General features: G+C 39.5%; 1 protein-coding gene across 1 annotated transcript in view; it reads left to right on the forward strand.

Moving 5' to 3' along the window:
• LOC131246946 (uncharacterized) overlaps positions 1-25489 on the forward strand; it is a 223901-nt gene that overhangs the window by 174673 nt on the left and 23739 nt on the right. Inside the window, exons 19-26 of the mRNA XM_058247406.1 lie at positions 71-214; positions 1623-1741; positions 1843-2053; positions 2148-2385; positions 3596-3746; positions 4550-4914; positions 5974-6140; positions 6229-6279. Coding sequence (XP_058103389.1) covers positions 71-214; positions 1623-1741; positions 1843-2053; positions 2148-2385; positions 3596-3746; positions 4550-4914; positions 5974-6140; positions 6229-6279 — 1446 coding nt within the window. The remainder of the gene's footprint in view (positions 1-70; positions 215-1622; positions 1742-1842; positions 2054-2147; positions 2386-3595; positions 3747-4549; positions 4915-5973; positions 6141-6228; positions 6280-25489) is intronic.

Consider the following 25489-nt stretch of genomic DNA (forward strand, 5'->3'; position numbering starts at 1 on the left):
ATTATTGTGTGAAGTTTGCATTGGTCTGCTTTTTTCTTTCATTCATTGTTTGATATTGTTCTTTGTGCAGAATTTACACCTCCAAAAAGTGGCAAGGGGATCTCTGCTGGTGTTGTAGTCGGGATTGTAGCTTCAGTATTATTTCTTTCTTTCTTGTTTTTGTTTTTCCTCTGGAGGAAAGGCTTTCTGGGAGTCAAAACCACAAAGAACCAAGGTGGGAACTAATCAAATGCATGAAATTATAACAGGAAAAAAGAAAAAGAAAAAAGGGGAACCACTTCTAACACATTGCTTTTGATGCTTGGCTATGCTTTTATTAGTATTAACCATAAATGCCTCAAGAAGTAAGCAATTTTCATATCAAGCTTTGGAATATACTACTTAAACTTGATGCCATGTTGATGTGCTCAAATCTTATGTTTCAGCCCTCATCAAATCATCAGCATCATCATTGTCATAACTTTGTTCCAGCTATTTATTGAACTTTATTTAGCACACAGAGTATTTTGCTTTCCTCTACTCCTATATTCTTGTCTTCATGCGTGCATTAGCATATGCATACATTCAAATGTAGGAGTCAGGTCTGAGCTTAGCTTTCCCATCCACAACAAACCTCCCCCCCCCCCCCCCCCACCACACACACACACAGAAACCAACTCAAATGTAGAAGGAACTGCTTAGTGGGTGCTTTATGTTAATTTAAGGAAAATATTCTTCATTAACTGATCATGTTGGCTAAATACCTCCATCATATTTAAATACCCTATATATGCATGTGTGTTGACCACAAATCGATAGGACAAGGCTATGATGATGATGATGATGTGCATATGCACATGCTCACACACGCTTTTGTATTAGGAAAAGGCCAAATTTCTACTTTAAGAAAGAGTTAATATGTGAATCAAACATTTAATATTCCTTATTTTGAGAATTGTGTAAAAAAAAAAAATATTGCCAATATTGAGAAAATGTTATTCATTTCCTTCTAAATTGATTTCCACTCTTTTTTTCTTTTCATGAAACATAGAGACAAAAATCAATTTTGACAATCCATGATGTATCTCACTTTCTTTCCAGAAAGGATATTAAAATCTCTCTCTCTCTCTCTCTCTCTCTCTCTCTCTCTCTCTCTCTCTCTCTCTCTCTCTCTCTAAAAGGAATCAAATCAGTGTAACAATGATCATGTTACACTTTGCTATTTCTTAAATACCTATTTTGATGGGAAATGAAGGTTAAGGTCGGCTACTAACAATCTACAAAAGCTAGGCTTTCTGCATTCTTTGGAAGTGTCAATCATTCCTGGAAATTTTGGATGTTGTTTTTTTAACTAATAATGATTGGTATAAATATGTCATTATTAGGCCTATTAATACATGACATTAATACTGCATGCTGAAAATTTTGCTCTTGCATATTTATATTTATTTCCCAATGTTTTGAACATTTCTTTGGCTCTCTAGTAGTCCTGTTTTCCAATTATTTTTCTGGTCTCATGCTCAGAAGAGCTTGCTTGTACCCCATTGTGTGATAAATCATGCATAGGCTGCACTTTGCTAGTCAAAGATGTGGAATTTATTAACTTTTTATGACATTCATATCTGACTTTATCTGGTGGACAGATCTCAGAGATTTAGATCTACAAATTGGTTTGTTTACCTTAAGACAGATTAGAGCTGCCACTGGCAACTTCAACATTTCAAACAAGATTGGGGAAGGTGGTTTCGGTCCTGTTTACAAGGTATAGTACAGAATCACTGTTTATCCTGATATATAATTACCATAGAGATGAACATATTTCAAGTAAAAGATAATAGAACTTCTTACATTACTATATTGCAGGGTCTATTATCAGACGGTACTTCAATTGCAGTGAAACAGCTTTCATCCAAATCAAAGCAAGGAAGCCATGAATTTGTGAATGAAATAGGCACGATATCTGCTTTGCAACACCCAAATCTCGTAAAACTTTATGGATGTTGTATCGAGGGAGATCAACTATTGCTAGTTTATGAGTACATGGAAAATAATAGCCTTGCTCGTGCTCTGTTTGGTGAGCTCATTTGCTTTTGTATCAATATGTGTTTCCAGTACGGATGCAACACGAAGTAACATGACTCATTTTTTCATAACTGGATGATTTATAGGCCCAAATGAACATCAATTGCAGCTTGATTGGCCAACAAGGCACAAGATTTGTGTTGGTATAGCAAGAGGTCTGGCTTATCTCCATGAAGGATCGAGGCTGAAAATTGTTCATAGAGACATCAAAGCCACCAATGTACTGCTCGATCGGGATCTTATACCAAAGATATCTGACTTTGGTCTGGCAAAGCTTGGTGAAGAGGAGAAGACCCACATTAGCACTCGAGTAGCTGGAACTATGTGAGTTATCATGCACAATTTCCTCCTTGTTATGAAATGGAAACCATACCTTCATGCTCTTAGTGATAGTATTCATCCTCTTTTTTCAGACATAAAACTCAACATATTTCTTAGTTTTATCTTTTGAACCAGCACTCTGGAAAATTGGTGAATGCCATGTGCCCATCAAGAATTTCTCCTAGGCAGACTAGCTGCAAGTTTCAATCTAAAATGGGGAACCGAATGAGGCGACCACATAAACTGAATAGATCAATGAAAATGAGATAGAAGTTTGCATCACTTGTTTGACTCGTGACATCTCAGCGGTGCTGCCAACAGCCAAATCATGTCGATACCGCCATTAACCATAACATGAGATGGTGTTTTCAATCACACAATAAGCATTCATATACGTACAGATTTAATGGTGAATGATGCACATGGTTTGGGAGTCCAGGATACTTAACTGTGAATGCATTCATTAAAGATCATATCTAAGGGCCCACCTGATGCAACCCAGATAGACGGTCCAGCAGCCTAGAAGTCAGCCCCACAAGACCATATATGTGAAGAGATAGGAATAGTTGCTAACAAGTGACAACATCGAAAGAGCTCCACATTGGTTGATTGATGTTTATAAGAGGGAAAAAGAGGAGAAATGGAGGTATTTATGGAGCTTTAGGAGCATCACCATGACATCATAATGGTGTATTTTGCTGCCACCCCACTGAAGTTAATGAAGTACTAGTGCATTTTTTTTTAGTATTAAGATTCTTTTTCCCCTTTTTACTGTGCAGTCAATATTTACTCCCTTGCCAAAAATAAGGCTCCTAGTTCTTTCTTGGAAAGAGAGTACTCTGAATAGCATGTGCATAAAACCTTAGTGTTGTTGCCTTTGGCCATGTTTGGATTTCCCTCAGTCTGTGAATTGTCCCACCCTCATGTCGATTAGTCGTCAAAACATGGAACTGAGAGTATTTGGTCGAACCTGTAAATGAAGGTTCAATAGTCCACGCAAGGATCCATCTGTGTTTCCTGTCATTTGCTGTTTTCTGATTGATTCACGTGGAAATGGTTGCATACATCCAAACTGGTCGTTATCACTTATGTGGAAGCACCTGTTGAAAATTTGTTGGCCATCTCCATAGCAGTACTGCCTTTTTCCTAAGCATGTGAGACTATCATTACCTCATTAAGAAAAATAAAATTCACAATGATCTTGTTTTTGCAGGGGCTATATGGCACCAGAATATGCAATGCATGGTTACCTGACTCAGAAAGCAGACATTTACAGCTTTGGGGTTGTTGCTTTGGAAATTGTCAGTGGGAAGAGCATCACAAATTTCAGGCCAGATGAGAATCACATTCATTTGGTGGAATGGGTAAGTTAGATCTCCATTCAAAGCTTGGTAGTTTCGTTTTCCCAAAGCCATTGTTATAGGCTAGTGCCAAAAGTGCAAGTGAGATATTTCAGGACTTTCCTGTACACATCTCAGTTGTGATTTGAGTTGGAAAAACATGAACAGGGAGCCTGCTTCTATCAGTTCCACTTTTTGAGTACCCTTGCAAATTGCACCTTTTTGGCTAGGGACCCCAGCCAATGGCAATTTGGCGGCATATCAATCAGAGTGAAAAAACCTGAAAACTCGACTTGATTCAATGTTCAGCCGGGTTGGATCAACTCAAAGGCTCGACCCAACTCAACTCGATATGTAGTTATTTTATAAGTTAAAATATTAACTATGGTTAATTGTCATATAATTTTATAAGTATTATAAAATAGAAAACCAAACAACAATGCAGCAAAACCTTTCTTGTTAGGAGCACTTTATCTTTCGTAAAGGTTTGGGGGTTCAAATCTTACGTCCCTCTTGTTTTCTTTATAATAAAACAGTACCAAGTGTCTTGTCCGAGTCTTTGTGAGTTGCTTCAAGTTGACTGAGCCTTGTAGTCAACTCGGCAAGTCTTTCCTAGTCAAGATCAAGTCACCACTAGTATCGAGTTTGCAAGTGACTCCACTTGAAATTTCGCCGAGTCGAGTTGATGTGCCAAGTTTCAGGTCAAGTCAGTGAGTTTTAGAACTATGGTATAAATTGCAAACTGCACCTTTTTGTATGATTTACTGGGATAAAAGAAGATCTTCACTGTAAACGATTGACTCTGTATGCAACTGTGGATATTGCAGGCATATAGTCTGCAAGAGAGAGGAAGTCTAATGCTGCTTGTTGATCCGAAGTTGGGGTTGGAATTCAACAAGAAAGAGGCAATTGTGATGATCAATGTGGCACTCTTATGCACCAATGCATCACCTGTACCTAGGCCAGCCATGTCTGCTGTAGTTAGCATGCTCGAAGGACGGAGTGATGTCCAAGATTCGATTCCGAATTCAAGTTTTTCCAGTGGTTATTGGAAGCATAGCACCAGTAGCAGTCGTTACGAAGAGATCCAAAGCCAGAGCATGAGTCCTAGCCTGGGCCAAACCCTGATTGTGTCAACGGGTCAACGAGATATCGATCTCTCCAGTCAAGGTAGATTCCCAGTATCTGAATAGCACAGAGTAAATGTTGATAGATTATTTTCACTGCCAATGGATGCTTGTATTTGCAGCTTTTGGAGTTAATATTTGCATGTTTGTATCTTCCATTTGTGATCAAATAGAGAATTTGATTCCAATGAATGTATTGGAACATTAACTTTTTTGAATCCAATTCAGCCCTTGTGAATCCACCCTCGGCATGCATAGCCTTTCATCTGAATAACATAAATCAACTTGCATACTGTTGCTTACTAAGGACCTGTTTGGTGGACATCTAAAAATGAGCTCATCTCATTTTAGAAATATGATCTTATGATTAACTAAAATGACATGAACTCATTTCTTATGCATGAACCAAACAGGCCCTAAATAAGTCTTCACACATTGGCAAGGAATGTATGACTTTAAGACCTCAAAAGTGATTGGTTTTGCAATTTGCTTACACTCAAAATCCAAAATGGGAAAGCATGAAAGACGGGAAGTGAATTGTGCGAGTCAGACTCGTCTGGTTAGAAGAATGAGTCGGTTAAGAATAAGAATTCTATTAATCGTGTAGGATCAGTATCTTAATCGAGACCATTTTTGCATTTCTGTTCTTGATTTCTATTCCCAGGCCACAAGAAACTGAAAGGTCCGGATTTTTGTATCATGGAGATTTTTTCAGGGCATGTGATACATGGACTATTGCATTTCTGGTCTTGGCTGTCTATTCAGTGGCCACAAAAACTAAGAGTTTTGGATTTTCCAATCAAGGGAATTTTTCAGGGCATGATGCATCTACTGCCTTGCCCATACCAATGGTTTGGGTCCATTTGGAGAATCCGGGAGCCGGGGTGAACCGGTCCGATTTCTCTGGTGTACAAAACGGATCGATAGGCAGAAAGAAATATTCTTTTAGTAGTCCATTTGTTTTCAAGAGGCCTAGGACGGTCCATTTATGAAGCAGGATAATCTGTCCAAATCAATCTACAGCTGATGGTCTAATTTAAGTCGTGTGTGGCCCATCTAATAAGGGGGTTATTGTTCTGTTTTTGGCCCCAAGTTATTTTAATGGCTCAGATGTTCAACCGAAGTTGCCTGTTGGCTGAAATTAAAATTCTGCACATGAAAGTAGAGTCTCAACGGTGCAAGATAATCCTTAGTGAGTGTTGCTGCCACAAGTATGGCGCTGCTGTCACTGCTATTCTGCTGCTAAAGTTCATGCTACCGGCATCAACAGACCATCATGAGGAGCAATGTGGTAACACTACACTTTCAACTGAATTGAATTAAAACAAAACATCAACACCATTCATGAGTGCTGTTACTGTTGAAAGCCACATGTTCAGCTGTTGCTGCCTCTGATCCGAGCCAGCTATCAGGTGTTTCTGACCAATGTGGTTTTTTTTTTTTTTTTGAATAATGTATTGCACCTTTAGGATATGAATATATATCAGTTATCATATAGGATGTATCGGTTGTATCACGTAATTCATCGCTGTTGTTCGGTAACATAGAAAAACATTTGGAAATTAGTTGAATTTTTCAATAAAACTTCAGGAATTGTTAAAAGAGACATCAATATATATTTAGAAATTAACAAATCACAAAATACAAGGGCACATAATATGTTTTTATTTATTTATTTATTTTTTTGTTTTTTTTTTTGTTTTTTTTTTATAGGGTCCTAATCTATGTGCTGTCTGGCTGAACAGATGCAACTATATTCAAAGTCAATTCATAATATTTACGAATGTAAGAAGATATGTATGGAAACACAAACACAACAATTACATTCAAGAGCAAAAGAAGTGCCAAGAATGTATAGATCAAGTTATGTACACGTTTGATATCTTGTTTAGATGTCATGATTACAACTAATTTAGAAAATTTTGAGAAAAAAATCATTTTTTTCTCAAATTTCCACAACTGGACCAACCTCTTCAAAATTTCAAAATGTGGCTCTAAATCCATAATTTTTATGCAAAACATGAAGAATCATGAATTTCTTACCATTTGACACTATTTACAACATATGAAAAATAATAATAATAATAATAAATAAATAAAACGAATCAAAATTCAAAGATAACACCTTTTAGAATCTGGCCCCAAGAAACTTCCAATCATGATTTCAGAGAAATTTCAAAGATTTTCTTCCAACAAAGTATAATGGATTAGTCAAAATCACCTTACAATGTAGTAGTAAGATTTTTTTTCTTTAAACCAAAAAATTGTGAATTTTTGTAAATTTTTTAGATAAGTGTTGATTTCATATTATCCCCTTCAATATTGCACTCAATATTGATATATCACATGAAACATTAAGAATTTATAAAAAGAGTGGATATATCACGATATCATGCAATATATTACACAATACCATGAAAAATGAATATTAAAGCTAGGTTTTGTATCATCCAGCTGGAATAAAAGATATATAGTGGGATATATTAGTGATATCACAGGATACTGAAAACAATGGTTATCACCATGTGAATGCCCTGACTCAATCCATCTTCGAGTGAAATTCTTAGTAGAGATTCCTTCTACTAAATTTCAACAGAGACGTATTAATTAATGACCAGATTACTTGATAAGGAACGATTTGAGAGAGACAGAACACCATTCAACTATTTATATAGACATTCTAATTATTTTAATTAAAGCTTTTTATTTTAATCTTATATATACACAAATATAACTGTTTTCACTCTGCTTTCAGGCCCAAACCATATTAAACCTGAACTATTCATTTTATGGAGAAGACGCCTTAGTTTGCACTGTTGAGTTGAAAAAATGGCAGTGACTCATCCTCACGTGACACTTATGGGCCCATTGTAAATGGTATATACATCTAAAATCACTCTCATAAATGATTGATACTAACAATCCATTTCTAGCTACCAAGTCGTGACTCTTTAAATGTACACATGGCATGGTTCTATGGAAATCCAGACTGTCAAAGTCTTTGATGCAACTGTGAATGGAGAGCATAACTGAAACCTTTAAATTTGGACCAATCATTATATTCAACATCCCATCCCTTTTGTAGCCTTAAATGGATAATCAGGATTAATTGACCACAATGATTTTAGGTGAATGATCCATCTAGAATGGAACCCATAACAAGGATGTGTTTACGCCCTACTTGATGCGGCCAGGCCAAACGACTCAGAAGGCACCACATGGCAACAATCTGATGCATGTGGTGAAGTTGAAGCTCCAAACTAACAGTAAGCGGCGTGTCTATATAGGGTATCATTAACAAAGGAATCTCGACTAAAAAGAGATCGACATCCACACATGACAAGTTGTGAATGATCATAACTAGCATAATGGCTTAGGAAAGTATGCAAATCATTGAACTTGTGGAGAATGCATTCTCCATGCTTAAAATAGCATGCACAAGCACTTTACTTGTTGGAATCAGTGCTTTTTTATACACATGGCTGAAGGTAATAGGCTACACTTAGGTAGAGTACTTGCACAAGAAACGGCCAGCCCAATCTCTCACGACATTGAAGACTACTCTCTAGCGACCGCCGCTCGAGTCTATATGAATAGAGCACAGAATGAAGAGCTCTAGGCACCGCATTAACACAACCAAACCCAGGGCAACACTGGTTATCTCTTCATCCCTCATTGATACTTATATTTCTATTTTATTTTATTTTCATTTAGCTTTCCATCTCTCGCCAGCGCAACATCAGTCATAATATGAGTTGTGGTTTTTATTCCTAGTTTACCTCTCTACTAGTCATCATCAGCATTCTACTGTATTGCAAGAAAAATCACTCAGTATCAAACGAAAGGTTACGGGGCTTTCTATTACATGCTAAATGATTCTCCTTCATCAATTGTCTTGCCATGTGCTTGGCTCTTCACAAGTCTTTGAACAAATAGTTGAACCTGCCTCGAACGTCTTGACACATACCTGGCTCTGTCTTAAGCCAAGTTTTTTAACAGATTGTTGAAGATCTGTCTTTCATCGGTTATCTTATCACGAGGCCCAGTTTTTGACTAAGCAACTAAAAAAAAAAAATCATCTTGCACTTCACGACCATCTTACTACAAAATTTAGTCCACACTAGGCTACAAATGAATCATTGTTCGTAAAGCTGATTTTGAGTATCTATATTGTAAGATTATTAATAAAATATTTTCAGCTTTTGTCTAGTTATATTTTGTTTCTCTATTGTTTTGTTGTTAAACTATGTTTCTAATCATATAAATATTGAAGTCTTTTCGACTAAAAGGTAAGAAAAAGAATCCATATGAAAGATAAATCCTCTCATTCGCTAATTACTTGATCTCATACGATTGGTAGTTAAATAGACGACCAATCTTCACAGATCTGATCTTGATCGGTCTATATAGGCACTTGGAGTCAGAAGGAGTTCGGTTCCAATTTTGCCACATCTATCCCTAACACATCAGATACGCATGCATGATTGAATTTGAGCCAAATGGGAAGGTTTAGATGGATGTATGCTCACGAGTCACCACCATTTTGTTAGTGGTGCAAAACTAACAAAGTAATGTGCCAAAAAAGGGCCACGCCAATGGCTAAAAACCGTCGGCGCTTACCTTCCCCAGCGGCTGGGCCGTCCGAAAATCAACATGCTCACCAACAGTTTAAAGCCGGCAACAGGCAGGTATTAGCCCGGATTGGGGTTAGCAGGATGCGGATTGCTTGGTGAGGATATCCCCAATGACCTGGCATGACGGGATATAATTGGGTTGCATCTTTCTGTCATAGATGGGTCATATGCAAAGCATACTTAAAAGTCGTTCGGTTGAATATGTACTCAATTGGGCCACATATCTAACTCGTAGTTGTTGTAGCCAACCAAACTCCACATCAGGTCGCCACCAAAGATATCTTGGTGATTTGGTCAGTGGACAATCAACTTCCTAGCTAGCTCAAGCCTAACCTATTTACTGACCGGCCAAGAAATCTTGGCTCGAGCGTAGATATCTTGATCTTCATAAGCCCAAATATACTTGTTTTATTCCCAACATTAAAAGCTGCATGGTACTGAATTCCTAAAATGTACTTGTAAATCTCCCTTTTATTTTGATTGTGTCGTATATGTTCATACAACACATTAATGTTCTTGATTATTGAGACGATGAGTGCTGCATTAATGATGAGTATAATAGGTATTAAAATGGAATTTTAATTTTCATATAGTTGGAAATTTATCATAATATAATTTAAATTAATTAATTCCATTTAATCTATTATTTGTAATTCTACCTTTTTTAAATTTTAAATGAAAATATAATATTAGACCTGGTCAAAATTTACAAGACTCGGCTGAGTAATTGGGTTTTTATTTTCTTTGGTTCGCTTGTTAGTACAACACACTGTCAGTTCCCACTTCACTGTTAGCCACCCCCACTAGGGATTTGATACCAAGACCTCGGTGTTAAAACGAGGTACCTTTCACTCAGTCTACCACTTGAGCTATGGATCAGGGTGTTGGGTAATCGGGTTGACTTGTATGAGTCTCCACTCATTGGTTGATCGAGCCTTGACTAGAGTTACTGGTTTTTGAACCAGGTTTAGGACACTTGTTTCATATCATTCTTCTATTTTCAAATGAAAAGAAGAAGAAGGAGAAGAAGAAAAATCATGAAATTGAGATGATTTTGTGTCGGATATAGACTTGTGGGGTTCACTTTGAGCAATCACTAGTGGATGGGTCCCATGATGAGATAAATATAAGACCGAATAATATCTGATCTCGTCGGATCCTAAAGGCCTACTCTTACCCCTGGACTTTCATTTTATATCTATTAGAAAAATATTGTTAAAATGGTTTTTCATTTTTAAAAATCAATATTTACATGATTTATTTGTTAAAACTAGTAGTAGTTTTTTTACTAGGAAACTCTGCTGTAGCTCGCCTTGGCCTAATTAGAATATTGATTTGTGTCGAAAATAATACAGAATAAAATATTTCTGTAAAATATGGAAACCGAAAAATCATGATGATCAGAACTAAGGACAGGCTGAAGCACGTCTGAAACGCTGTCCTTAAAGTGTTATTTGCCCCTACTTAAGTGAATTTAGTATGCTGATAGGTTACAGGCGAACCGCGTCTAGGATACAACGAGTCAGGTGTGGGTCTACGCTCAGCAAACACAAAGGCCCACCAAATAGAACTCTTTTATACACTATCTGACAGAATTACAATAAAGAAAAAATCTCAAAAGAGAAAAACAGAAGAGAATATGTAATTTAGATCATTGCACTGGTCAGTTCTTCAGCGACTGGTTCAGTCGAACTGTTCTAGACCACACCGTAGGTCTGTTCTTCAAGCAAAGGTTTAACCATTGCTGTCTTGCTGGAATTACTGGAGTATAAGAGAGGAGTAGTGTTCACTCCCCAAGTATAGAGTTGTGATGTATGTTGAGGGTCAAATATTGCATATTAGACCCCAGTTATTACTTGGATCTACAAACATAATACCGTTTAATGGCTGATTTAATCATGTTTGTAATGCAGGGTGTGTTTAAGAGCCTGGACTGAAAAAGGGTGGTAAATGCATGGATTTGACGCTCCAGAAGCACCAAGGCAAGGAACGGACTCTAGAAGACCAAGAGCAACGGAATTATACACTAGGGGTCCGCGAAAATCGAGAAACTGAAGCTTAAGTGGCCCAAAAGACGTCCAAAATGCAAGATCACGGGGTTCTCGCCATCCGATCAGCTCAAAACTTTATACATGGCCTAAGGGTCATAAATTAACCGTACACGTAAATTTTCATCCATTGGATCACTGTGGAAGGGGCCCAACGGACAGATCAGCCCACAATTTACTGATCTGGGACCCACCTGATCTCTGGATACTCCTCATCTTCGGTCTCAACGCCTTAAATCATGAGAAGAACAAGATGGATGGTGTGGATTTCTCATAATCATCATACAGTGTATATAGTACACTTTTTGCACTAACACTGCATGTCAACACAGGGACGTCATCCTCTCCAATTCAAATTTTCGCCAGCGCGAAAACAGAGCTCGCGGCTGGCGTTTGTGGGGCCTAGGCATTGTTCAAAAGACAGATCTGGACCGTCCATTGTGACGAGAGGTTGGGGTAGACCCTCGCCTAGGTGTCGTTTTACCACCATGCAAGCTATTGTAAGATCCTAGTCATTAAACGTAGGATGGACGGCGGAATAAAATATCGTATGGGCCACTCCAATTTCACTCCAAAAATATCCCTTCCAAAATATTTTTTTGAGTAGATTCCAATGTACGGAATGGATTTTCGTCCTGACATCAATCAGTGGGCCGCCATCCATCACAGCGCGGACGCGGAAGCTCTGTTCGCAAACAGAGTTCGCGGTTGATCTCTATAGGCCTCCATAGGACAGCAACGGTCTGATCTGGACCGTCCATAAGAAGCCCACGCTCCCCATCATCCTAACCTAGGTGACGAATTTTCAAGAGGCAGCAGAGATATATTTTCATCCGTTCAAACGCAAGATAGACGGCAGTGAGAGAGATATTCCGTACCACTAAAGATCCGATCCAAAACCATCCATATACGACCGGTTTTTCTAGGTGAGCTCAGTGGATGGAGTGGATTTCCTGTCCAACTTCGATCATGGTTGCATGTGCAAACAAAACTGAAAAATTATTGGTTTTCTCTGTTGCGTAAAACGTCTCCAACTACGAAACAACCGACTTGCTTGCTGCGCAAACAGCCCAGCCGACCTACATCGGGTTATAAAAGGAGGGAAGAAAGGAGAAAGGGAGGGATCTAAGGCTTGGGGCTGGACGTCTGCATAGAGAGTTTGTTTTTTTTAGTTTTAATTTTTTTAATTTTTATTTATTTATTATTAGTTGAGAGATCAAGCCCGATCATGTTGGGCTAAACCTCTTAGCTAGGGCTAAGAGGTGAAGCTTGTAGCGTGATGGGAGAACTTGTTGCTTGTGCCTTTTGTTTAGATTGAATGGGTTTTTGATTTATTTTTATTATGGGAATATTTTTAGTTTTTAATGGCCTGTTGTGACTGAAATTACAATGGGTTTGCAATGGCTTTGAGTATTTCTTTTTCCTTATTTTGATTATGACGTCAGGAAGCCCTGTTGTTTGCCATCGTCTCCTGGGCATGGACGGATGTCGGTACCCTTCTTGACCTTCATAATCATCTGATTGGTTGGTAATTAGTTTAATTCTGTTGTTGACTTTGTCTCCTGGGCATGGTTTGGTGATGGAATCCATTCTAATTCATATACCTTTCACCTCTTGAAAACTATATCAAAGGAAGTCTAGTTAATTTCCATGATTTCTGAAGCAGGCATAAGATCTCCCTGATCCCTACAAGTGGATCCTCTGAATCCCTAGTTTTTCTTCCTCTGAATTCCTTAAAGCTTTAGATAATTATTTCACAATTATTTCTTAAATTCTATTTGGTTTAGATCACATCTTAGACTAGTTCTATTTCTACCTAAGTTCAGGAAACGTACAAGTTTCAGTCCCTGTGGATTCGACCTCGGTCTTACCGAGTTTATTACTACATCACAACCCTATACTTGGGGAGTGAACAATGTAGTAATAAACTCAGTAAGACCGAGGTCGAATCCACAGGGACTGACACATGTACGTTATCTGAAACCAAGTAGAACTAGAACTAGACTAAGATGTGATCTACACCAAATAGAATTTAAGGAATAATTGTGGAATAATTATCTAAAACTTTAAGGAATTCAGAGGAAGGAAACTAGGGATTCAGAGGATCCACTTGTAGAGATCAGGGAGATCTTATGCCTGCTTCAAAAATCATGAAAATTAAACTGAACTTCTTCTGATATAATTTTAAAGAGATGAAAGGTATATGAATTAGAATGGATTCCATCACCACACCATGCCTAGGAGACAAAGTTAACAAAAGAATTAAACTAATTACTAACCAATCAACATGCCATGAAGGTCAGGAAGGGTACCATCATCCAACCATGCCCAGGAGACGATGGTGAACAACAGGGCTCCTGACATCATAAACATCAAAAGGGAAAAAGAAATATTCAAAGCCATTACAAACCCATTGTAATTTCAGTCACAACAGACCATTAAAGACTAAGAAAATATTCCTTTAATAACCAATTTAAAATCAAATTCAGTTCAGAAATTTAAATTAAACGCATGAAACAGTATCTCCCATCTCGCTACAGGCTTCACCTCTTAGCCCTAGCTAAGAGGTTTAGCCACACATGAATGGGCTGAACAAAGCAAATGAAGATAGAAATAAAAAGAGAAAGAAAAGAACAAGAAGGAAAGGAAAAACCAGCTTCATGTCCAGCCAAAACTCCCCTTTTGCTCCTGTCCAGAGCCTCTCTTTCCCAGCATGCTCCACGGCTCCAGCTTCCCTTTCACGTCCAGCCCCCTGTCTAACGTTCCAGCCGACCACCAAGCTAACCAGCTTCCCTCCAAGCTCACGTGTAGTAGCAAGCCTCCCCTGTACTCTCTCCCGCCCCGTCCTCCTTGCAAAACCTCCATTCATCTCCCTTTATAGAACTCGTCGGAGCCGAATTTCCCCACTCTAGGCGGAAGTCTTCCACACAAGAGAACGTGTTGGAGTCGGAATAAAAAAACTTTCGCAGCAACAGGCGGAGGACCCGCGATCAACCCGCGTTTGGCTTGAGATTTTGGACGACTGATCGTCCAAAATCAGAATCGGACTTCTTGGTGGTGGTCACGGCTCCCTGTTGATGAGAATGAACGGTTTGGATTGCTGATCCGATCACCATCTTGATCAGGGAACGGCCCGGAAGTCCCGGCTGCGCGCAACAGAGCTTGCGCGCTTCTTGCGCTGGGATGTTGGTGGAGGCCATGATTGAATTCGGTTGAGAAATCCACACCGTCCATTGAAATCCTTGTGAAAAACCATTCGGGAATGGTGATTTTTGGAGTGAAATCGATGGGGTACACAAGATCTTCTACTCCGCCGTCCATCCTGCGTTTAACGGCTGGGATCATGAAGACGCTTGTATAGTGGCCAAAAAGACACCTAGGCGTTGGTCTTGGCCATCTTATAAGGCATGTGAACGGGTCGGATCATCGAAATTAAGAGCGAGTGGGGCCCACAGAGATCGTCCGTCGAAACAGCGTCGGTCGCTGTTTCTTTTAAACAAACGGATTGCGGGTCAGTCCGTGGTTTGACCGGACTCTCCGTCCGGTGCACTTCTCGTGCACATGTACCCTATGTACATGCAATGTACATATGGGTTCATCGTGATGTTCGTGAGAAATCCGTTCCGTCCATCCATTCTGTCATATCATTTAGACCGTCTAGACCAATTTTGAAGCATATCCAGATATCAGGCGGGCCCCACATAACGATTAAAGGGGCTGATCTGTCCATTGGGCCACTTCTAGAGGGATCCAATGGCTGAAATTTGACGTGTACGGTTAGTTTTTGGTCCTCGAGCCATGTATAAAGTTTCGAGCTAAACGGATGGTGGGAACCCTGTGATCTTGCATTCTGGACCAATTTCGGGCCACTTGAGCTTCAGTTTCTCGATTTTCGCGGATCCCCGGCGTGTAGTTCCGTCGATCTTGGTCCCTTGGAGTCCGTCCCTTGCCTTGGTGCATTCTGAACGTTAAATCCGTGCTTTTAACATCCCGATCCAGTCTCAGCTCGCAATTCCACCTTGCAACACAGACATGATTAAAATGGGCTATTCAATGGTACCATGTTCATAAATCCAGACAATAACTGGGTCTGATATGTAATATTTGACTCTCAACAAGTAGTGGGCTATCTCAGTTCGTATGGATCTGTTAAAGTGGGTTGAGAGATGGTTTGGAAACTCATCTGGACCCTCCTTTTATAGGCTATGGTGGCTGAGGGTTATGGTCTAGGGAATTAAATCCTATGGACATTTTCTGACTGTTGTGTATGGGTCATTAAGCTGTTGCATACTGACTGTTGTAAGACAGCAGCTAGCCGTTTTCTAGCTGTTGGGTTAGTCATGCAACAGTTACTGCTAGACCCTGCACTAATGACACAGCTGTTACAGATCTGCTGCAACAACTCTCTATATACACTGGAAGACTCTCATTCAGTCCTTTAGTCTCCCCTTCATCCAGCCATCCGCTGCGAAGTGCGCCACTAACGCCTCTACAGCCACACTGCCTCACATGCCCACTCCTTCGCACCGTGCCCGTGACCGAGCCCGAGCACGCGCAGGTGTCCATAGTCCTTGGACTAGGTAAGCAAATATTATAATACTCTACTGTCTTCATTTAAACCACAAAAAGTTCTTCTCTTTTTCCAATATGGGACTATTCCTAAAACCCACAAAAAGGTATCTTTTCAAACACTTTTATATATTATATATTATTTTTATTTTATTAAAATATATTTTTAAAATCAATATTTTGCAAGAGTTTATTCGTTAAAAGCCGGTTGTGGTCATCCTTTCTCTCTATAAGTCTAGCTACACCTAAGCAAAAGGACCAACTTGTGGGGCCCACCGGGATTTAAAATAATCTTTTTGAAAATTCAACCCATGGATTTTTCATTTATCCTTGTTTATCAAGGCATGGAGTAGGTGTGACTTTTCGACCATTTTCCCTGCATGGAGGCGTGCATTCAAACCACAGACCGTCCAGTCAATTTTAAATAAAGAAAGGAGACCATCCAACGATGTGGACGTGAAAATGAATAATAGAATGATAGAAGAGCATAAAATGGGACCCACCGTGAAGATGATCATATGCGGACAGCTGGACCGTCTGTTCATCATGCTGGCCACCTACTTAAGCTGACTCTGCACTGTTGGCAAACTTCATGTATAAGCCGTCCATTCTTTTCATATAAGTGTGGCCCATCTGAGGAGTGGGCCAACTTGGTGTGTACGTATATTCATCTCAGTGACGGATTCCACCTCATGCACTGCTCAGATGTTCCACAAACTCGAAGCCGGCACGTGTGCTGCCTGTAAAGATGCGTGTGGAAAGGATGCGTGTGGAAAGGATACGTGTGGCCCGTGTGTATCGCAAACCGCATGATTCAATACCCTACCTTCCATATTATAATTGGCAGAGGGGAAGGTAGATCAGAACCGCCCATCAATGAGACCATAGCATAGATGGGCTATAGTTCAATAACAGCATCAATCAAACAATCCTAGACACTACTTTTGCTCACTTCATCACTGCCGAAGTTGACTGTTCATGTTACTTTTTCAATTCCAAGGCCGCGAGTCTGATGGATAGGATCGTGTAATCACTGCAGTTTTCAATGATGGACCGTCCATGGTAATGTCTAACAGATGAACGGTCCAAGATTCCAAAACCTAACTCAAGTAGATAGAAAACGAGCAAACTGCGGATGTATGTATGGATGTGTACGGTATGCCGTGTAACCCCGCAAGGTAGCCTTTTGAATGCGGGTAATTTTTTACTATAGACGCGACCGAACATCCACTCTTTTTCCTCGACGAAAACAAAACTTACTTACCAGGTAGATATCTATCCGTACGGATATTTTCGTCCAAAATACTATTTCCGTACCCTAAAATTCTATTTTCGTAACGGCGTTTTCGCCCGGCGAAAAAAAGGACATAGTACGGAAGCGTCAACAGGGCTAATTTTTTCTTTTGAATGAGAGGGGATTGCATTGCATGTGCACCGGGCACGGAGATATACATGTACGCGGGGTTATGTGGGCCCACAGAGATGTCGATGACAAATCCACTCCGTCCATCTGTTTTTAAAGACTATAAGAGGATGAAATTTTAAAAATAAGGTAGATTAAAAACATAGGTGGACCACCACAAACGAAACATTTTGAAAGGAAACTTCCACCGTTGAAACCTTCCTGGAGTTAAAAATGTTGTTTATATGTCATCCAAACGGTTCATATGGTTATTGCCAATCAGATAAACTGTAGGAAAAAACATATCTTCCTGATACAAAACTTCTGTCACTTTTAGGCGTTCAATCCCCACTGTTTCATGTGATATGGCCCACATGAGTTTTGGATATACCTATTTTTAGATACCTATCCTATTGTAGTCTTTAAAAACAGATGAACGGAATGGATTTGTCACGAACATCTCTTTGGGCCCCACACAGCCCCGGGCACGGATACATCTATGTGCCCGGGGACACATGCAATCTGCTCTCACTTTGAACAAACTGCTTATTTGACAAAACTGAACCTGTGCGGTGGGAATGCAACAAATAAAAGCGTGGATGCGATTATTTCAACCCTTTCCTAATTGGGTCCGTTGCTATGAAATGAACGGTTACCATAACCTCGCATCACACGTGCTGATATGGTGCAAATGTGTGGGATCCAAACCACTCATTAGGTGGGGGGCTACCATGAACATGTCCAGTTCCAAAAATTAACAATGTCGGTGGACCACACATGAACGTCAAATATAGGCCGCTGATCATATTTTATGCTAATTGTTCATTTCATCTTAAAGTGTAGGCTACCTGATGCATGGACTTAAATGATTTTCAGGCCATGGCATGTTGGCGGTAGCCTCACCTGACCAATGGCCTGTATCTTACAAACGTGTGCACAGAACATCTTCGCATGCATCACACGTGCACTTCATTGGAAGTTGTTGTAGGAATATCTACCACTACCAGATTGGGGGTGGCACTATATAGCCCAAGCTCTGTGGAGCCATCATAATCCACGTGTTTTATCTATTTTGTCCATCCGTTTTTGCCCCATCATTTTAGGGCACAACCCTAAAAAGGAGGCAAATACAAAGTTCAAGTGGACCACATATCAGAAAATAATTAGGCCGATGACATTCCCTGTTGAAACTTTCTTAAGTCTAATGTAATGTTTATTTGTCATCCAACTTATTTATAAGACCTGTAACTTCTGTGGCCGCTAAAATGTTTTCAAGGAGGGCCTTCAATCCCCTATATTTCCTGTGGTGTGGTTCACTTGAACTTTAGATTTGTTTCCTTATTATGCTCATATATTAAAATGAGCTGGCAAAACAGATGAATGGCACAAATAATACACATACATTATGGTGGGTCCCATGGAGCCGCATCATGCCACTAAGAATATTGTTGTTGCAGTAGGCAATCTGCTTCCCATTTCCACCTATTGTTTCCTGCTCTATGTTTAGATAAGGTCAAAGGATAAAAATTTCTACATGGAATGACTATAACTCAAGCAGCGATTATATGAAAATTCCACGTACAATATCAGACTTATCCAACCTTACAAAGTCAGAGAAATAAAATTTTATAAGAACGTGATAAATAATTATAATGTTGGCCCAACTTCACAAGACCCTAACCATACTAACCCTCTAATAAGATTAAAATTTATAACATGTGCAGGGTGCTTCTAGATGTGTGGACCATCAAATACTCAATCCTGACCATCCAAGTTTTGGGCTTTCTTTTAATGGGCCAGCAGAAACACTAGCTGGAAAAAAAAAAATCCAATCAAATGCCAAAAAAAAACAAAAAACATAAACAGTTTGGATGAAAGAGGCGTACTTCGGCCTAGAAGATCAGCATCTCACCATGAAACATGTCGTGAACCACATGGATGGCCTGAATGAAATACTTGACAATCCAAGGTGGGTGGATCCATAACTGTGGGGCACACCATTATGTATTTCCTTACATCCGTGACATTCATCTATTTTGACAGCTCATTTTAGTGGATGATTCAAAAAATGAAGTATATTTAAATCTTAGGTGGAGAACACCAGAGGAAACAGTGGATATTGACTATTAAAAATTTTTTGTGGGTCACGAAAGATTTGAATTAAGCTGATATTTGTATAGTCCTTTCATCCAAGTCTTTGTGACCTTATTAAAAAGTTGGATGGAAAATAAACATTTCAGTAGACCCCATGAAGTTTTTAATGATGAGTATTCAATCATCCTTGTTTTCTATCGTGCAGTCCACCTAAAATTCGGATATGTTTCATTTATGGTACCATTCCCTAATATGAGCTATCAAAACAGATGAACATCTTCCATGTAAAGCACATATATCATGGTTGGCTAACCCATCCACCAAAGCCTAACTCTCTCTGGAAGGGGTCCTAGACTGATGCCGTTTGGCTGGTGACTCCAACACAAGCGAGATAGATGGTGTCAAAGCTCTGCTGGCCCACCATGATGTATGTGTTTTATTCAAGCAGTCTATAGATTCTCTCAACTCATATTTGAAGGCACGAGCCCAAAAATGAGGCAAATTCAATTGAGTCCTTGCCCAGGGCTGATTGTAATATTTATTTGCCATATGACCTGTTGATACGGTACGAGGACCTGAATGAAGGTAAAACATGAATATTAGCTTGATCCAAAACTTAAGCGGCCCTCAAAAAGTTATCAACAGAAAATCTTCACTCTCCACTCTTTCCTATGATGTGGTCCACTTGAGAGTTGGATTTTACTCACTTTGGGCTCATGTCCAAAAATGAGTTGGAAAAAATGAATGAACAGCGTGGATAAATACATACACTATGGTGAGGCTCATAGAGCTTAGACATCAGCTAATTGGTCTTGCATGATAAATGACCCATATCCAAAGTAGCCCACATGATGGATGATCCACATAGAAGGTGTGCCTCACACGATGAATGATGGATATCTCAAACGGGCCTTATATGATGGACAATTCACTTCGAAAGTAGGGCCCACACGGTGGACACATCAAATGTGGATTGCACCTAATGGGTGATGGGTAATGGATATTGATGGCCCTCTACAAAAAGACCCATTAACATTGACGGTGGGCCCCACATAACGGACCTAAATCAAGGTGGACCCCTAATGATGAATGCTCTAAATGCAAGACGGGCCTTGTTTGATGGACGACCCACTTTGAACATTTGGCTCACAAAATGGACTGTCAACATCAAAGGTAGGCTCCATATACGATGGTTGATCCACATCTAACCTACAACATAATGAATGGCTCGAATATCTTAAAATATGAAGATTGTAATCATCCATTCCTTTGTCATTGGGGGCATAATTAATTTATAATAAGATCCAATAAAACAATTCTTTGAATTGCTCTTATAATATAGTTGTTATAATCTTTAAAAATAACATTAACTACTTAAAAAATAATAAAATAATTTAAAAAAATAAAAAAAATTCTAACGATTTTATCAAACAAACTTATTTAAAACAAGAGATAATAAAAAGAGCCTATTGGTGTTATTGGATTAGAGTAGATACCAAAAGAGGCCTTGGTGTTTAAGTCTAACAAGATTATTCACGTTTGCAATCGGTCTAATTTAACAGTTGATGCTCCGCATTGATCCGATCTTGTAGCTTGACTTGACATTAATCTTTCCAATCAGAGCTTTGAACTCACACATTGATCCAAATAAACAGCAGAATTTCAAGATCAGTCCAATTAGATCGTTCTTCCTTATAATCTATCAAATCTTGAATTTGATCGTTGATGTTTGATATTAGTCCAATTAGACCATTTGTCTTCAAATTTTGTTTAATTTGATCGTTGAGGGTTGGTATCAGTCCAATTAGACCGGTTGTCTTCAAGATTTGTCTAATTTCCCTGCTATCTTTGAGATCGGTTTAAAGAAACCTTGATCGTCTAAATCTGTTCAATTTGAAAGTTCATCTGGGGGATTTTCCTGATTGGTCCAAACAGGCTATTCATCTTTGAGGTCGTCCCTCCCTACGTGTTCTTGATGTTTGATGTTTGCGAGTATTCCCAGGTCATCTAAGTTAAGCATGTTGATGCAATTTTCTGGCGAACCTTCTTTAGACCCTCAAACACCTGCACACGAGATGAGATAGCAAAGGAGACCCTTTGACGCCTATGTTAGGGATCTGTGTTTTTGTAAGAAACGATCTTAAAGAAAAGAGTCACTAGTTGTGTATAATGATGTGTGTCAATGTACCTTTCACCGTCTAGTGACTCCCTTATATAGTTGAGAGGGAAGATAACACAGGCGGGAGGGACTCCCTTTCACGTATGGACAAATTAATTGAGAGCGAAAATATCCTTGCTTTTCAAAATCATTTTTCGTTTCCGTAGACCTATGGCTACGAATTATAACCGTAGCCATAGGAAGCGTATCCATGGTGGGCAGCTAGGCCACTACTAGTTCAGTGCAACCCCGCTGATCCAAACAGGGCCGGGCGGGGCCACTGCTAGTTTAGCGCGACCTCGTCGGGACTTATGGCTACGGATTATAACCGTAGCCATAGGTAGCATATCCATGGTGGGCAGCGGGGCCACTACTAGTTCGGCGCAACCCCGCCAATCCAAACAGAGTCGGGCGAGGCCACCGCCAGTTTGGCGCGACCTTGCCGAGGCTTGAGTTTTGTGGGGCCCCCTTTTAGCACCTTTAGCCATTTTTTAAGCCCCCAAAATAGCCTCATTTCGAAATATTCCTAGTCCCTCTCCCTCGAAACCCAAAAACCTCCCTCTAAGCCCATTCCCTGCATCCAATCCTCCCCACCAAACTCTATTTCCCTAAATACTCTTCATCTTTAGGCCATCTATTTACCAAAATTCTTCATTTCAAACCCAATTCTCTCAAAACCCCTCATTCCCTAAACCCGCCTTGCTCAAGGGGGCGTTTGGCGCAGGGTATTAAATGGGATTAAGTGGGATAGAATTGTATTTAGTCTCATGCAATTCCATCCATCATTTGGAGAGGATGGGAAAGGTTGGGATTAGTTGGGATGGAATTACATTTAGTCCCATGGAATTGCATTTGGTCCATGCAGGATTTCTGTGGATTTTGAAATCCATTACACATTTGGGCCCCGCATTGATGCATGCATTCATCTATGCCATTCATCCATATACATCGTTTACATGTGACATTTTAGTTATATATGTGTACAAGTGAACAACATCCATTGTGAATTTGGTCTGTTGATTACAATTCCATGGTCCACCAAATATGATATTACTTAATTCGATGTTTTCTAATAGCAAAATTTTTATGCCAAACATAAGATTGGATGGCTATAATACCATAGTATTTCTAGACATGCAATCATTGTACAATAATAGTCTTAATAATTTCTAATACAATTCAATACCATTCAAATCCACAAACCAAACACGCCCCAAGGGGATAACTACTTCGAATCCACGGAGCTGAAAATTCAACGAAGCAAACTTGAAATTGAGCGAGGCTAACTTGATATTGAGCGAGGTAAACTGGAAATTAAGTGAGGCAAATTGAAAATTGAGCGAGGCTAACAAGAAATTAAGCGAGGCAAACTGGAATTTGAGCGAGGTAAAGAGGAATTTGAGCGAGGCAAACTGGAAATTGAGCGACGTAAGCTGAAAAATGAGCGAGGGAAGCTTGAAAATTGAGTCAGGCAAGCTAGAGATTGAGCGAGGCAAGCTTGAAATTCCGCGAGGCAAACTAGAAATTCAACGAAGCAAGTTGAAAAATGAGCGAGGCAAGCTTTAAATTCAACGATGTAAACTAGAAATTGAGCGAGGCAAGCTAAAAATTAAGCGAGGTAAACTAAAGATTCAGCGAGGCAAACTACAAATTGAGCGAGCTAAACTAGAAATTTAGCGAAACAAACAAGAAATTTAGCGAGACAAGCTTTAAATTCAGCAAGGCAAACTACAAATTGAGTGAGGCAAGCTGAAAATTGAGCAAGGCAAACTACAAATTCAGCGAGGTAAAGTGAAAATTGAGTGAGGCAAACTAGAAATTCAGCGAGGCAAGTGAAAATTGAGTAAGACAAACTAGAAATTGAGCAAGGCAAACTACAAATTCAACGAGGCAAACTACAATTGAGCAAGACAAAATGAAAATTGAGCGAGGTAAACTAGAGATTGAGCGAGGTAAACTAGAAATTTAGCGAGGCAAGCTGGAAATTGAGCGAGGCAAACTAGGAATTGAGTGAGGCAAAGTGAAAATTGAGCGAGACAAACTAGAAATTTAGCGAGGTAAACTGAAAATTGAGCGAGGCAAGCCGAAAATTAAGCAAGGCAAACTAAAAAATGAGCAAGGCAAACTGAAAATTGAGCGAGGCAAGCAGAAAATTTCATGTTTGCCTCGAAGAAGTTTATGTTTGCCTCGCTCAATTTCTAATTCTCCTTGTTCAATTTCTAGTTTGCCTCGCTCAATTTCATGTTTGCCTCACTCAATTTCCAGGTTGTCTCGCTCATTCAAAGCATGGAGAGAGGGTTTGGATGTTTGGGAATGTGGAGTTTTGAAGGAGATAGGTTTGGAAGGGAAGGAGGCTTGGGTGGCTAGCTTGGAGAGAGAAGGCTTGTAGGTCCTTGAGAATGAGGGTTTTGAATTGAAATAGGGTAGGAATTGAAGGTTTTAAGATTGTTGATAGAGATGGTTAGGGAGATTTCTGATTGTGGTGATTGGTTGAGGTTGAAGTAGTTTGGAAAGGAGGGCCTTGGGGTTTTTGAAGAGCGGTATTGGCAAATTCATTTTTTGAAGGTTTGAGTTGGAATGAGGTGTAAATGGAGGTGGTTTGGGATTAGAATGGGTTAAAAGGGAGGGTTTTAGGTGCTAGAAGGGGCAAGAGAAGGGGGCCCACACATGTAAGAGGGCCCCACATAAGTTGGGTACCGGTGGGGTTGCGCCGAACTGGCGGCGGCCCTGCCACCTTCTGACCGCAGTCATAACCATTGCTTTGCTTCGGCACCGATTTATCTTTTCTAACGGTCCATGCCTTCCCTTCAAGAACAGTGATGTCTCCGGTGGTATGGAAGAGAATAGGGAGTGCTTCAGTCATCACTTTGATCTTCTGCTTATACTTTAGGAGTGCATTTGTGTATAAATTATTGATAATTACGATATCTCGTTTTCTTGGATATAACACCATCAAGAACCAATGAGAATTATCATGGTTCACGGGTACATAAACCTATTCACGTTTAATAAAATAATATATCAGTAAAAAGATGATCATAGAACATATTACAACCAGGGTTGATGTTTTGTAACGAATGCATTACCTGTTCATAACATCAAATGGCCTCGGCATATGATTTTTCCCGCTGCTTGGCAATTACATAGACAATGCTCATCTCGCCTGCTAACTTCGCATGTTCTGACGCAGACTTCGAGTCCCAGTATGTTTTCAAATTCAACATACTTGCTTTAAGGCATTGCTATTACAAACATAATCAAAGATCAATACAAGTAGGAAATAAAAATAAAAATTGAGCGAGGCAAACTAGAAGTTGAGTAAGACAACCTAGAAATTGAGCGAGGTAAGCTAAAAATTGATCGACGTAACCTAGAAATTGAGAAAGACTGAGCGAGGGAAACATGAAATTCAATTAGGCAAACTAAAAATTGAGTAAGGCAAACTAGAAAATGAGCGAGGGAAGCGTGAAATTCAACGAGGTAAACTAGAAATTGAGCGAGGCAAGCTCAAAATTGAGCGAGACAAATTAAAAATTCAGCTAGGCAAGGTGAAAATTGAGCGAGACAATCTAAAAATTGAGTGAGGCAAGCTGAAATTTAAGTGAGGCAATATAAAAATTGAGCGAGCCAAGGTGAAAATTAAGCGAGGCAACCTAGAAAATGAGCTAGACAAGCTAAAAATTAAGTGAGGTAACCTAGATAATGAGCGAGGCAAGCTAAAAAATGATCAAGGGA

This window comes from Magnolia sinica, chromosome 5 (genome assembly GCF_029962835.1).
Source record: "Magnolia sinica isolate HGM2019 chromosome 5, MsV1, whole genome shotgun sequence".
Lineage (NCBI taxonomy): Eukaryota > Viridiplantae > Streptophyta > Magnoliopsida > Magnoliales > Magnoliaceae > Magnolia > Magnolia sinica.